Here is a 14,951-nt window from a genome sequence, read left to right as displayed (position 1 = left end):
GCACAGTAATTGGTCAGGTGTGTGCTGGACTTTTTGTAGAGACCTGACCATGGGTCTGGCCTCCACCCCCAGCAGACAGAGGTGGTCTCTCTCCAGGAGTGCAGATGGGAGCCAGAGCAGCAAGGGGCTGCCAGGTTTTTGAATCAAGGTGCTAAGTGGTACTGTGTAACGGTCTGTGGGACCAGAGTAAAAGCCAGGAGGCTGAATGTTTGTTTGTTTTTTTTTTTAGATGGAAGATAAGCGCTGAATACCCATGCAAGGGAAAGTAATGTTATGGTGTTTTTCTGAACTGTCTTTTTAATAAAACTGGGCAAGAAAGGCCCTTAAAAAGAAGAAAGTGAGTGGATGAGTCCTTAAAGGGGTTTTAAATGCAGTGCTCACAATCACTGCCAGCCCCTCTGCTAGGATAACTTACCTGTCCAGGGAGCCTGTGATGGGTGCAGGCACTGGCATCCTTACTAAGGGAAACAGGAAGTGAAGCACTGTGCTTTGTGAATGGTCCCGCTGTCTTCTGGGGCCTGTGTGTGTCTTCCAGAAAGGACGTAGGTCGCCGCCAAGCCCTTAGTGGCAACGAGTACCTTAACAGGTATCCGCTCCCTCCCCAAAAGGTGCCAAATGTGGCACCGGGGGGGGGGGGGAGCAGATAAGCGGAGCTTCCACTTTTGGGTGGAACTTCACTTTAAAATTCTTCTTCTAAATACCTTATTTCTCCTCGCTAATCAGCGTTCACGTGACAGCCCGTCGCTCTCTTCCTCCAATGTATGTACTACAGAGGGAGGGACCGAGATCTCCCTCTGACATCTGTCGTGTGGTCATGTGACCTCTGATCGGCGAGGAAAAATAAGGTGTTTAGGAGTAGAATTTTAAAAAAACAACATACATTGTATAATACCTGTTATCCTAGCAGAGGGGCTGACAGTGATTGTGAACAGTAATTTTACTACTGCTCGGAACAGTGCTAGAAGGAAAGGGGCAGCTCACACACAGGGGCTGATGGGGAGAGAGGAAGGGGGAGAGAGGAAGGGGGAGAGAGCAGGGCTGCAGATGATGGAGGCACATAAACTGACCACGGTGTCAAGGCTTCGCAGCCATGATTACTGTGGTCAGGACACACAGGGGGATACAGGAATTGGCAGGATCAGCCAGGTTTTTTACAGTTTAGAAAAGGAAAAATGACACAGCACAAGCACTATGCAGTTTATTAAATTACTTTAAAGAAACAGGATATTTGTAACAAACGCTTTAAAGCTCTACCTTTGCTGCTAGTACTCACAATATATATATATATATATATATATATATATATATATATATATATATATATATATATATATATATATATATATATATATATATATATATATATATATATATACACAGTGTTGTGTTTCAATGTAGTAACTGTTGTCCTGTTTTGCGTAACACAGCTTTCACTATCCCTGACATAGTAACTCACGAAACGTGTTGGAATCTGCCCGGAACCCCACCATACAGTATGATCAGTATGCAAGATATTACTGATTAAAAATCTTCTAAAGAAATTTAAAGAATATCCTAAAGCAGGGGTCTCCAAACAAAGGGCCAGTTTACTGTCCTTGAAACTTTAGGGAGGCCGTACTGTGGCCAATCAGAGTAGATATTGTCCTGACATCAGTGGGAGTAAACAACGCACCTTTGGTATTAGGGGGAGGAATAGCGCCCCGTTGTTGGTGTCAGTGGGAGGAATAGTGTTCCATCTTTGGTGTTAGTGGGAGGAATAATGCCCAATCATTGGTATTAGTAGGAGGAATAAGGCCCCATTATTGGCATCAGTGGGAGGAATAACGCCCAATCATTGGTATCAGTGGGAGGAATAACGCCCAATCAATGGTATCAGTGGGAGTAATAATGCCCAATCATTGGCATAAGTGGGAGGAATAGAGCCCCATCATTGGTATCAGTGGGATTATTAGTGTCTCATCATTGGAATCAGTGGGAGGAATAGTGCCCCATCATTAATATCAGTGGGAGGAATAGTGCCCCATAATTGGTATCAGTGGGAGGAATAGTGTCCCGTCATTGCTATCAGTGGGATGAATAGTGCCTCATCATTGGTATTAGTGGGATGAATAATGCCCCATAATTGGTATCAATGAGAGGAATGGTGCTTCATCATTGGTATTAGTGGGAGGAATAGTGCTTCATCATTGGTATCAGTGGGAGGAATAGTGCTTCATCATTGGTATCAGTGGGATGAATAGCGCTTCATCATTGGTATCAGTGGGATGAATAGTGCCTCATCATTGGTATCAGTGGGAGGAATAGTGCCCCATCATTAGTATCAATGGGAGGAATAGTGCTTCATGATTGGAATCAGTGGGAGCAATAGTGCCTCATCATTGGTATCAGCAGGAGAAATAGTGCCCCATCATTGGTATCAGTGGGAGGAATAGTGCCCCATCATTGGTATCAGTGGGAGGAATAGTGTCCCACCATTGGTATCAGTGCGAGGAATAGTGCCCCATCAATGGCATCAGTGTAAGGAATAGTGCCTCATCATTGGTATCAGTGGAAGGAATAGTGCCCCATTGTTTGTGTTATGGGAGAAATAGTGCCCCGTTGTTGATGTCAGTGGGAGGAATAGTGCCCCATCATTGGTATCAGTGGGAGGAATAGTGTCCCACCATTGTTATCAGTGCAAGGAATAGTGTCCCGTCTTTGGTATCAGTGCAAGGAATAGTGCCCCATCATTGGTATCAGTGGGAGGAATAATGCCTCATCATTGTTATCAGTGGAAGAAATAGTGCCACATTGTTTGTGTTAATGGGAGAAATAGTGCCCCGTTGTTGATGTCACCACCAAAAAAATGCCCCATTGTTGGTGTCAGTGTGAGGAATAGTGTCTTGTATCAGTGGGAGGAAAAGTACCCCATGGGCCGGATAAAGGCGAGCAAAGGGCCGCATCTGGCACCCGGGCCACAGTTTGGAGACCACTGTCCTAAAGGATGTGGGTAATCAGGGCAATATGTGAAGGCTTTCATATATACTGTGTATATATATATATATATATATATATATATATATATATATATATATAAATGCAGTAATTTAGAAATTGGATAAAAGGTTTAGCACTGGGAAACACTATATGAAAAATAAAGAGTGCATTTTATATACAACTATATAGATCAGACCAAAATGAGGGACAAATGAGGAGGAATGAGGGACAGAGGGACTTTGTTCCAAATCAGGGACAGTCCTTCGAAACCAGGAACAGTTGGGGCTATGGCTTTGGGACAGGAAGTGAAGAGAAATACCCCCCCCTCCCAATGGGACACGGATAGCAAAACTGACAAGGGTTATTATGTTTCTCTCTGTCACAATAGAAAAAAATTGTCTTTATTGCCACATTAAAGTGGAACTAAACTCATTGATTTAACGGCTTCCCAAAACAGTTACATTCGAGGTATGTTGTGAATAAGAATTGTCACAGTGGCTTGTGCTGTCAATCGAATAGTCAAGCCAACAAAAGTCTGGTGTCATAACTGATCACTGGTGATCATAACTGATGTGCATAGTATATGATAGCTAAGAGCACTTGCTATGAAATATAGCATTCATCTTCTTGCCCAGTGATAGGTAGCATCTCTATGACATCCCCTGGAGCCTTTGCTGATTCGCTTTAACTGAGCAACCAAGGAGGCGCTCCCAGCAGCAGTCTGTACCATCCAGTGGGCAGCACAGAGCAGCATGTCTAAAGGAATGCCGGGGTGCTTTGTTTCATGCAGCACCGGTACCCAGGGATCAGCAGAGCCAAGGATTCTCCTTTGCTGCATCCATACACTCCCACCGGTTACCCTGGAGCACAGGACACTAAACCAGTCGCACTTTCATGCAGATATGACCACGCATACCCCACTGTGCCCACTGAAAGCCCTAGATCTACTAATGAGTGCATCCCCAGTGTGCTGACATCACTCTTTCCTGCACAATAGACTCCCAGCTCTGCTACAAAGACATGAAGATCTGGAGCTCAGAGCATGTGTTTAGGTAAGTGTACATCTTCATTTCCCTGTAACTCTATTGTCAGCAGGAGAGATATATGCACCTGTCACATGGTATTGTACTGTCAGCCATTCTATACAGAGATGCTCAATAGCCGCTCACTGAGCAAGTTCTTGGAGGGTCACAATTGCTTTGAATTTCAATTAGAAAAGGCTCAATTATTATTCCATCCAGTGAATTTCCATTACTTTTTACATTGGAAGAAGAAAAATTCATTGGAACTCTACATTTCTTAAAGGTATATTATGTGCTAGATTGGAATAGCCCGACATTGTCACCAGATAAAATCTGGCCATTGTGGGTAATATGGCCAGAAACAGTAAGGCAAGCTGTGCTTTAAAAAATTATATTCAAGTATGTATTCTCAAAAAAGTACATTCTATTGCTCTCAGCCTCCTCCATATCCCTTTTTTTTAATTTCAATGATTTTTATTGAAAATTGCAAGGCATTTCTGACATTTTGGTGTAAACTGTTTGCCATACCTTAGTATAATTATAAAATGTGATATTAACAGAAAAGTAGATCATTTTCTTCCTGTCTGCACATCCAGTGTCGTATAATTACAATTTCGAAAAGAACAAAACGCTAACACAACCAGTCAACATTACTGTAGTCTAGATGGGAAATACGAACAGTCCCGGTCCCCCGGGAAGGGCTCAGACCACAGTCAATTTCCAGAAGAAAGAAAAAAGAAAGGAATAGAAGTAGTTAGAAAGGAATAACAGAGATGAAACAGAGATGAAAGTGCACTTCCTAATATTAGGTTGATCCCTGAAGTCTCACAGGGGGTCGGACAAGTATTTAACCCACGGTTCCCAAATCTTGTCAAATAGGGTCCGTTTGTCCTGTAAGATCGCTGAGAGGCGTTCATTCACCATGATCCATGTCAATTTATTTTTCACCAGTTCGAATGGGATAATGGGTGTCTTCCATGATCTGGCAATTGCTATTCTGGCTGCTGTGAAAATAAATGCTACAAGTTTCCCTGCCTCTTTAGGTGTACCCTCTACTGGGCGTCCCAGGAGAGCTTGCTGCGGTGCTCTAATTAAGTTCACCTGTGTTAGTGAGAAGATAAAATTATAAAGGCGGATCCAAAAATGTTTGACCTTGGGACAGGACCACCATACATGGATTATCATTCCTTCCATTCCGCACACTCGAAAGCAAGAGGGAGAGGCCCCTGGAACAAACAAGGCTATTCTCGTTGGTACCATGTACCATCTAAGCAAAACCTTATAGTTTGCTTCGATCCAAATCCCTTTTTTAATTTTTTTTTGCTGCTGTGATCTGATTTCCTGTTAGAGGGTGGCTACTTTTGTTCACCATGGTCCCACTGTATGTAGAAACGTAGTCACCCTCCTTTGTTCACTCATGAGATGGACCAAGGACTATGGTATTTGGCAGTGGCGGTAAACTTTTTCAAAATGTAGGGCCTCAAGTGTGGCTCTTGTGGCACTTCTGCCGCGATGCCGGGCTATTTAAAAACGGCTTCTCTTTCACATACAGCCTCTCAGATGACTGCACATGCTCGCACTCTGCAAAATACCTCTGTTTTACTGCTACCACTGACACCTAAGCCTTTTGACCTGGTAAGACTCTACCTCCTTTTCTCTTACTAATCACAATCTCGGCACTGGGCTACATTGGGAATAACCTTCCTCTTTCCCAGGTGCACTCTATCTTTTGCTCATAGAGGCCACTGCCCAAGCAGACCATCCTCAGCCATTAAGGTAAGAGGTATCATGTACCATGCCACTAATATCACTTTATCCCGATAGCCCTGGCAGGTCATCAAGATCATCTCGCTCCAAACACAGGGAACGTTCTCCTTCAAGGTATTCACACTCCAGAAGAAGCCAGTCAAGAACCTCCTCCCACCACCACAGTAAATCATCATCCTCTCACCAAGCGCAGCATAGCCACCTTACCTGACCTGCAGCTAATGCCTGTTGGGTGTGCGGAGCGCAAGCCCTCCCTAACAAGTTAGCTTGCCAGACATGCGCTGAAGAAGCAACCAGGGAAAAGGAATCGGATGCATTAGAAGTGTCGAATATAATCAGAGAATCTGTAAAGGAATCAATTCTGCAGGTGTCAGCCACAGAACCAATTAGACCAGTTCAAAGCACATCAGCGACAATCTCTTGCGTCCCGCAAGAATCAGGTGACTCATCAGCGGAAGAAGATTCTCAGTGTCAGTAAGTTTTGATCTTTCTTTAATAGACCCCTTCGCAAGATCAGTAAAGGAGGCAATTGATTGGGAGGAGCCAAAGGAAACGCCCTGCAAGCTCAGGAAATACTTCCCTAACTTAAAAAGGGACCCAGAGACCTTCCCCTTTATCGATGAACTCGAAGAGTTAATTAGATGAGTGGCAAAAAAACGACAAAAAGTCTAGCCTGAACAATAAGATAGCAAAGCTATATCCTTTAAAAGAACCAGCCATAAACCCTCTCATCGCGGCACCTGTAGTGGGCGCTTCACTAATGCATCTGGCTAGACACGTGACATTGCCGATAGAGGACGCGGTGACTTTCAGAGATGTCTTGGAGTGAAAAATTGACCTCGACCTCAAGAAAGCCAGCAGCATGAGGAGCCTGCAGGCCAGCTATCACCCTAGCGGCAGTTGGCAGAGTAATTAACAGCTGGACCTCCAACGTTGAAAAACTACTGTCAGAAGCAGCTAAGCAGGAGAGAATCGTATCTGGTCTACAGGAACTCAGCCTAGTAGGAGACTTCGTAGCCGAAGCATCAGTAGATATAACAAGATCAGCAGCAAGGGCGTTGTTGTCTTATGTCCAGAAGAGCCCTATGGTTAAAACTGTGGGTTGCAGATACAGCTTCCAAATCTAACTGGTGCAAGATCCCCTATGACTGAACCAACCTGTTTGGCCCCAAATTAGACTTGGCTATCTCAAAAGTCACGGGTGGAAAATCGGGCCAGTGTGTCGCAAACCTGGTGTCATGGTCAGGGGTCAAGCATGAAGACCAGTAGCTATAGCAGTATAGAGGCTCCCACCGACCAGCAGGATAGGTATACAAGTAGGTCACCCTGGTGGATGATGTGGGCTCACCCCAGATGCGGGGACTAAGCACTAACTGGTATTCACCAGAGTTCCTGATGGTAGAGATAGGTTTTGCTGAGTGTTAGTACCAGGTCATGGTCCTCAGGATCACCCCACCAGAAGGTGAGCAAGCCAGGGGCCAGTAGCAGGTATAGCAGATAGAAATCAAGGAGAAGCATAGTCAGTAAACAAGCCAAAGGTCGGTAACAAGTGGTTGCATGTTGGGATCAAGCAGATGCATAGTGGAGGAACAAGCCAAAGATCTGTAATTAGTGGTAGTGGAGATAAGGACAACTGCAGGTATGCAAAGGAGCAATATATGGGCTGGAGATAGTACAATAATCTGGCAAACAGGAGATGCAATGACATGGCTTAACTCAGGAAGTTCATGGGAGGAGCAAAGAGTTCAAGGTTCACCAAAAACAAAGGACAAAGCAATAAAGTACAAAGTAGCATACAGGGGTCTCTCCAGCATCTCAAGTGGCCAGAGCCGGGACAAGGGGTGGGCAGGAGGGGCGGCTGCCCTGGGCACTGTGGAATCATGTGAGTTGCAGGGGCACCACCAAGAGATTGGGGGAGGGGATTTGTGTTGGGAGGGGGGATTTAGGGGGCACCAGGAGGGGAAATTTGAGAAGTAGAGGATTTGCGCTAAGGAGGGGCACTTTTTTTGGGGGGGGGGTAATTGTGCTGTGTGCATATGTGTAATGAGAGGATTTGAGCGAGGAGGGATCGGAGGCGAAGATTTGTGCTTGGAAGGGGGATGTCAGCAGGGGGGTGGATTTGTACTGGGAAGAAGGGAATTTATGCTTAGGGGTAACCATGCAAATTAGTGCTCTAATTTTTTTGGAGAGGGCGATTTTTGCTGACACACAATGCTCATGCGTCTTGGGGGGGGGGGCGAAATTTGGCAAGTTTGCCCTGGACTCTAGATGACCTTGTCCTGGCACTGCAGGTGGCTCACCAAGAAGAGCTGCTGCCAGTTACAGTAGAGGTTGTGGGTTCAGATCCCATTCCTGACACCTGGTTTAGCTAGGGGCCAGTGGCATAAGTGCGGATGGCAGGCAGACGCATAAATCTGGGAGGGCTCTGGGTGCTACTCATGGTCGGTGAATGAGCATGGTGAGCCCATGGAGTTAGTGGTGGGTGCTTCTGTTGAGAAAGGGGGGAGAGGAGCCACACCCACAACCAAAAAATCCTGTCAGTTGAGTTAAAGTGGAACTTAAGTCAAACCTTTTTTTCATTTTGGATAGAGTAAGGGAGAGTTATAACCCTTCTCAGTTTTATTTCTGCCATCTCTATCCCATTGAGGAGATTTCCCTTCACTTCCTAACAGCCAAAACAGGAAGTGAGAGGAAATCCCTCCAAGGTGAGAAAATCCCTGGTTGTCACCTGATGTAGTGTTCCCACTGGAAGATTTCTCCTCTTTTACTGTTCTGGGGACAACTCAAAATTTGGGATTTTCTTTTACTTTCACTTATAGTGATGACGGTAAACAGGACAAATAGAGAGGGTGAATATCTCTAACGAGGGCACAGATAGCAATAAAAAAAAAAACCTTACAAGGGTTGTAATCCCTCTCCACTCTGTCCAAAACTAAGAAAACTATTGGATGTAGGATGCTTTGTTCCATTTGGTCACTTTTACAATGAATATTAGGTTGAAAGTGATAGAAACTGCTAAAAAGTTGTCCGAGTATACTTCTTGTGTAAAGACAAGCATTTGATCTAGGCCACTTTACCAATATTTAAAACCTGGTCAAAAAACTCCCATAGTAAGCATTCCCCAATCCTGCCTTGTTGGTGGGACATTGCACTTGTTAGCAAGTGGGTACGGCATGCTATTAATGCTGTTACTGTTACTCATGTGGTGTTCTTAGTCCCCTCATAGCCAGAGGTTATATTACTTCACCATGCCCCACATACAGAAGAATAATGCTTTTTTTACCTGCCATTGTCACCTGTCCCAGCACCGACTACAGAGACATTTTGAGATACACGTTGATTCTTTCCACCAGCTCTTCACACACATTACACTTTGCCATCTTTAACCTGAAGGCTAGGAGGGGAGCCACTGCACATATTTCGCTAGTCCTTGAACACCATGGTTCCAGGCCAGGTCCCTGGAATGGTTCCATTTCACAGTGGGCCTTAAAATAGGGGCTCAATTGCTCAGCAGGGTACATAATATTCCAGACCACCCTACCTACAACCTCTGTCAGCAACCACTACCGCTTCTTTTCCCAAGTTATCTGCTGCCCCTTTCCTTAACCCTCTGGGTGGTAAAGAGCGAAAACATGAAGGTTTACACTTTTTTTACCAGATCATATTCACTGTAGGAGCACATTTTCTCTTCAGAAGAATCAGACCAAGTACTGTTGGTTAACCAGAACTTCTTTTTAAAAGCCCTTGTACATAAAGTTCTTAGTTTTTCCATTAGAACAGGCGTGTCCAAACTTTTTAAACAAAGGGCCAATTTACTGTCCTTCAGACTTTAGGAGGGTCAGATGTTTGTGTCAGTGGGAGGAATAGTACCCCATCGTTGGTGTCAGTGGGAAGAATGGTTCCCCATCATTGGTGTCAGTGGAAGGAATAGTACCCCATTGTTGGTGTCAGTGGGAGGAATAGTTCCCAATCATTGGTGTCAATAGAAAGAATAGTTCTCCATCGTTGGTGTCAGTGGGAGGAATAGTATCCCATCGTGGGTGTCAGTGGGAGGAATAGTACCACATGATTGATGTCAATAGGAAGAATAGTTCCCAATCATTGGTGTCAGTGGGAGGAATAGTACCCCATCGTTGGTGTCAGTGGGAGGAATAGTACCAGATCATTGGTGTCAATAGGAAGAATAGTTCCCCATCATTGGTGTCAGAGGGAGGAATAGTAGCCCATAGTTGGTGTCAGTGGGAGGAATAGTAACCCATCGTTGGTGTCAGTGGGAGGAATAGTACCACATCGTTGGTGTCAGTGAGAAGAATAGTGCCTTATAGTTGGTGTCAGTTGTAGAAATATTGTCTCATATCAGTAAGAGTAAGAGTTCCCCAAAGGCCAGAAAAAGGCAAGCAAAGGGTCGCATCTGGCCCCCGGCCATGGTTTGGAGACCTCTGCATTAGAATACAGAATGGTGTAACGTCCTTAAATATGACATTATCCATCCTCCCCTTTCTCAAGTGCTGTGACTGTGGTGCTCATACTTTTGTGTTGTAGTTGTTTCCTAAACGGTAAATATTCCTGGTGTAGTGACTACATCTCCACGTGTATGGTCACCTTCCTACTTTCCCAGAATACCTCGAGGCCTGACCTTCTTCTGCATATATCCCTTCTCAAAACCTGGAAGTGACACATGTAGGGGAAGCCACACCATAACACACCTTCAACCACTAAAACACGACGCATTAACTCTTTACAGAACAAAGCAGAATAAGCACATAGGCACCTGCCTAGGTACTCTAACACAGCGGCTCAGCTCAGAGAGCGCACACCACATGTGTACGAGACTGTGATTGAGGGAGAGCACTCACTTCTGTGATGCTGGGATGAGCATCCAACTCTTGGAGCGTGCTTAGCAACAAGGCAATACAGGGAGTGCTAACTATGGGAGTTTTTTGATCAGGCTTCAGGGGAAAAGGGGAGGGGGTGTGGCCTACAGGTATGGCAATTACATTACATTTTTTTAAGCCTGCACCTATTTTTCTGCTTACTGGGCCAATTGCACCTTTATCTTTAAAAGGGGAACTTAGTCTTCAACATGTTAAAGCTAATGTACTGTAATATTTTAGTGATTGTGTTTTCCCTGTACTTTAATGCTGGTTCTATTGCATGCTTTTATTTTTACTGCTAGAATGTTTTATTTTTTTTCTAAATAAGGTTAATGGTTACATTTAACTTACATTTCTTATCTTTCTAATTGCTTAAGTTTCTTTTTAGACCTGAATTCTGTTCAGACATACGGGCACAGTCAATACACACAATATAATTGTGTCCATTTCACTTAATGAGCCTCTCATAGATGTCTGGTGGGAGAGCTCTGTATTCACAACCTGGATCAAGTTACCGTATTGTTCATGTGACATGAAGCTATATTGCTTTTGTCATTTGGTTGGGTTTCTATTAAAAATTAAAACACACGATCCTGCTGAATGTTTTTTGTTCTACTCTTTGTACACCAATTTACAAGGGTGCAAAAGAGAAGGAAAGGGAGGTGGGTTTGGAAAGCACAGAGCAGTATCTTGGCTATACAGCACCACCGGCTACACACAAATTGAACCTTCAGCATTAGGCTTTATTCACACAGCCGTAAAATAACGCATATACAAGTGGTGTTTTAATTACAGATCTGAACACAGCTGCATTGTTTTCAATGGAGCCATTCAGACAGGTGTATAAACATGAGCTGCCTTCAGATCCGTAACACAGAATCCAAAAATCTGCATCTACGAACACACAACTTACATGCTTACGCATATACTGTAAGTGCATGTATACGTTTTGTATGTGTGTAAAGTAAGTATAAACAAAGGGGAAAGTGCAGTAATCCATACTATTCTATGGGACTTCCTAACATGCACTCTGTCCAGTTAAGGTAAGGATAGGTTGCTTTTCACTAATGACTGCACTGGACTCAGGTGCTCAGGTCAAGCCGCTAAAGTCCCTGAGGAATATATAAAACAATTGCTTCAACTGACCTTTAATACAATAAATCACAAATCTCCCTATGCAATGCTATACAGCTCATTTATGTTATATTTTAACTCATACACCTTGTGTGTGTTTATTCCAGGAATGCAAAGTATTGTAACCCATGGCAAAACATTTGATTTCCATTAAATATGGTCAAATCTAATAAAACCATTTTGATTGATTAAGGTGGGTTATTGTATTTTTTCACATTGCTTTGATACTTTAGTTTTAGTGAAGAGTTGTGAGAGTGTATTGTATATCTAACCAGTGTCAGTTGTGAGGAAATAATAGCAATGACATCATGAATTCCTGGCTTTTTGCTGTTATTATCTGCTACCTACCAGTCAATAAACCCGCTTGGAAGAGTCTCTGTTCAGTGCTGCTGTGCCCTGAATGTAAAAAAGCTAACATCAGAACTTCTTTTATGCAGTTTGGATGGCTTAACAGCTACGTAATTCAGAAGTATTAATTGTTTCGGGCTGCCAGATCCAAATTTCTACTAAAGCTAGCACAATAGTAAGTTGGTTGTAGCTGAAGTGAAGGCTTGCAGCAAAAAAGTTTGTTATGGACAGGACAGCAGTTAAAAGCGACAGCTGAAACTACCTTGAATAAACCACAAAATACAATTATAGACAAAAAAGCCCCCCAAATAATAACAAAGATGCAGAAAAGTGTTTGATTGCCCAACAGCTACAGTACAGTTTTCTAAATAACCCTAACCTCTCCCTATGCAGTTTTCCAGCAGCTTGAATATGCTGTCATTTTTACTGCTATGTGCATTATCTCCCCTTTTTAAGAAGGAGACTGGCTTAACCCAAAGCCCCCTTATTATCCATTCTAAGCAATATAGTGTGCAAAAACATGTACATAAATTCCTATAATGCTATTCTGTTTAGTGATTCATTTGCTCCAGGCATACCTGTTTTTCAGTTAAGCCTTACAGCGTGGTCATTTCCCTAACCTGCTGATTGGACAGTGAAGGAGCATTCCTACACTAATGAAGTCATCATTCTGCTCTCTCTCACCAAGCTCCCGGTGTTCGAATGACATTTTGTAACTCCCCATTACTACATTGTGACTGGACAGTGAAAGGAGAAGCAGCATACCGATGAGCTCATCTCTCTGTCACTCCTATTAGAATGTTTGAGCTCTGCTGTACTGGGGATTGCAAGGGTCTGATACTAAGTCAAATGTAATTAGTTACACTGCTTGCATTTACATTGCAAAATAAATTTAAAGCGGGGTTCCACTCAAATTTTTAACTTAATCTTACCCCCTTCAGTTAATTGCGTAGATGTTCAAATTCCGCACAAAAAAATTTTTATCGCTGTAATTACCTTTATATTGTACTTTATTGTGGCACTTCCTGTCTCTCCTCCCATGGGAGTAGGCGTGTTTATTGCCTTTCCCTGGCGCCGCACTGTCTCCTGGGAGCTTAGTGTCAGGCTTCGCAAGATTCAGTGCGGGAACAATGATCATGCTTGTGAACAAGCTGTGAATGAACAGCATTCACCGCATCCAGGAAATCAATGCTTGTGGGCTTCACATGCCCACAAGCAAGATGGAAACAGCCAGCATCACATTTTTAAAGTTATTCTTCAGTACGAAAACAGACAGAGGCGGAAATATTACACCCAAACTGTGAGTATTATTTTGGGATTAGCAAAGTGCCTCAATGACCTAAAAAAAAAAAAGATTGGTCGCTTGACTCCCACTTTAATAATGAATAATACAGAACTGCATTCTTTTGTGTCTTTTATATTTGCCTGAAGTTCAGCTTTAACATTCTACTTGATTATGTTCTTGGCTTCCTCATTATTATTGAAGATACCCCAGCACCTGATTTCATGTTATTTTCATAAAATAACTACATAACCTAATGCTTATTATTTCTGTAGTATAATCATTAAGTGGACTTATTGCAAAATATTTAGAAATATTTGAATTTACTTATTTATCTGCAGCCATCCTTGGGACACTGTAATTAAAGCAGCCATGAGGAAATACCCAAATCCCATGAATCCTTGTGTGGTTGGGGTGGATGTGGTCGATCGAAGCTTGGATCCCCAAGGAAGATTACACAGCCATCGCCTTCTCAGCACAGAGTGGAGGCTACCAGGTCTTGTGAGGGCTGTAAGTACATAGTGTTACATACTTTTAATTCTCCCACTCTATTACTGCTGTCTGTACTTTAGATCAGAGGTGCACAATTTACAGTGTCCCACAAAAGTGAGTACACCCCTCACATTTTTATAAATATTTTATTATATCTTTTCATGTGACAACACTGAAGAAATGACACTTTGCTACAATGTAAAGTAGTGAGTGTACAGCTTGTATAACAGTGTAAATTTGCTGTCCCCTCAAAAAAACTCAACACACAGCCATTAATGTCTAAACTGCTGGCAACAAAAGTGAGTACACCCCTAAGTGAAAATGTCCAAAAGGGCCCAAAGTGTCAATATTTTGTGTGGCCACCATTATTTTCCAGCACTGCCCTAACCCTGTTGGGTATGGAGTTCACCAGAGCTTCACAGGTTGCCACGGAAATCCTCTTCCACTCCTCCATGACGACATCACGGAGCTGGTGGATGTTAGAGACCTTGTGCGCCTTCACCTTCTGTTTGAGGATGCCCCACAGATGCTCAATAGAGTTTAGGTCTGGAGACATGCTTGGCCAGTCCATCACCTTTACCCTCAGCTTCTTTAGCAAGGCAGTGGTCGTCTTGGAGGTATGTTTGAGGTCGTTATCATGTTGAAATACTGCCCTGCGGGCCCAGTCTCCAAAAGGAGGGGATCATGCTCTGCTTTAGTATGTCTCAGTACATGTTGGCATTCATGGTTCCCTCAGTGAACTGTAGCTCCCCAGTGCCGACAGCACTCATGCAGCTCCAGACCATGACACTCCCACCACAATGGTTGACTGTAAGCAAGACACAGTTGTCTTTGTACTCCTCACCTGGTTGCCGCCACACACGCTTGACACCATCTCAACCAAATAAGTTTATCTTGGTCTCATCAGACCACAGGACACGGTTCCAGTAATCCATGTCCTTAGTCTGCTTGTCTTCAGCAAACTGTTTGCAGGCTTTCTTGTGCACTATCTTTAGAAGAGGCTTCCTTCTGGGATAACAGCCATGCAGACCAATTTGATGCAGTGTGCGGCGTATG

General features: G+C 43.5%; 1 protein-coding gene across 3 annotated transcripts in view; it reads left to right on the top strand.

The window, feature by feature from the left end:
• The first annotated feature begins 3,705 nt into the window (after window positions 1–3,705).
• The window catches only part of PRELID3A (PRELI domain containing 3A), an 89,210-nt gene continuing 77,964 nt past the window's right edge, over window positions 3,706–14,951 (top strand). For all 3 annotated transcript variants that reach the window (XR_012244501.1, XR_012244500.1, XM_073631310.1), the window contains exons 1-2: window positions 3,706–4,028; window positions 13,745–13,913. Coding sequence is in view for 1 of the 3 variants with exons in the window: in XM_073631310.1 (XP_073487411.1) it covers window positions 3,997–4,028; window positions 13,745–13,913 (201 nt within the window). In the remaining 2 variants the exon portion in view is untranslated. The remainder of the gene's footprint in view (window positions 4,029–13,744; window positions 13,914–14,951) is intronic.

Source organism: Aquarana catesbeiana, linkage group LG05 (assembly GCF_042186555.1).
Source record: "Aquarana catesbeiana isolate 2022-GZ linkage group LG05, ASM4218655v1, whole genome shotgun sequence".
In the NCBI taxonomy this organism is placed as follows: domain Eukaryota; kingdom Metazoa; phylum Chordata; class Amphibia; order Anura; family Ranidae; genus Aquarana; species Aquarana catesbeiana.
This window is presented reverse-complemented; position numbering and strand designations above follow the sequence as displayed.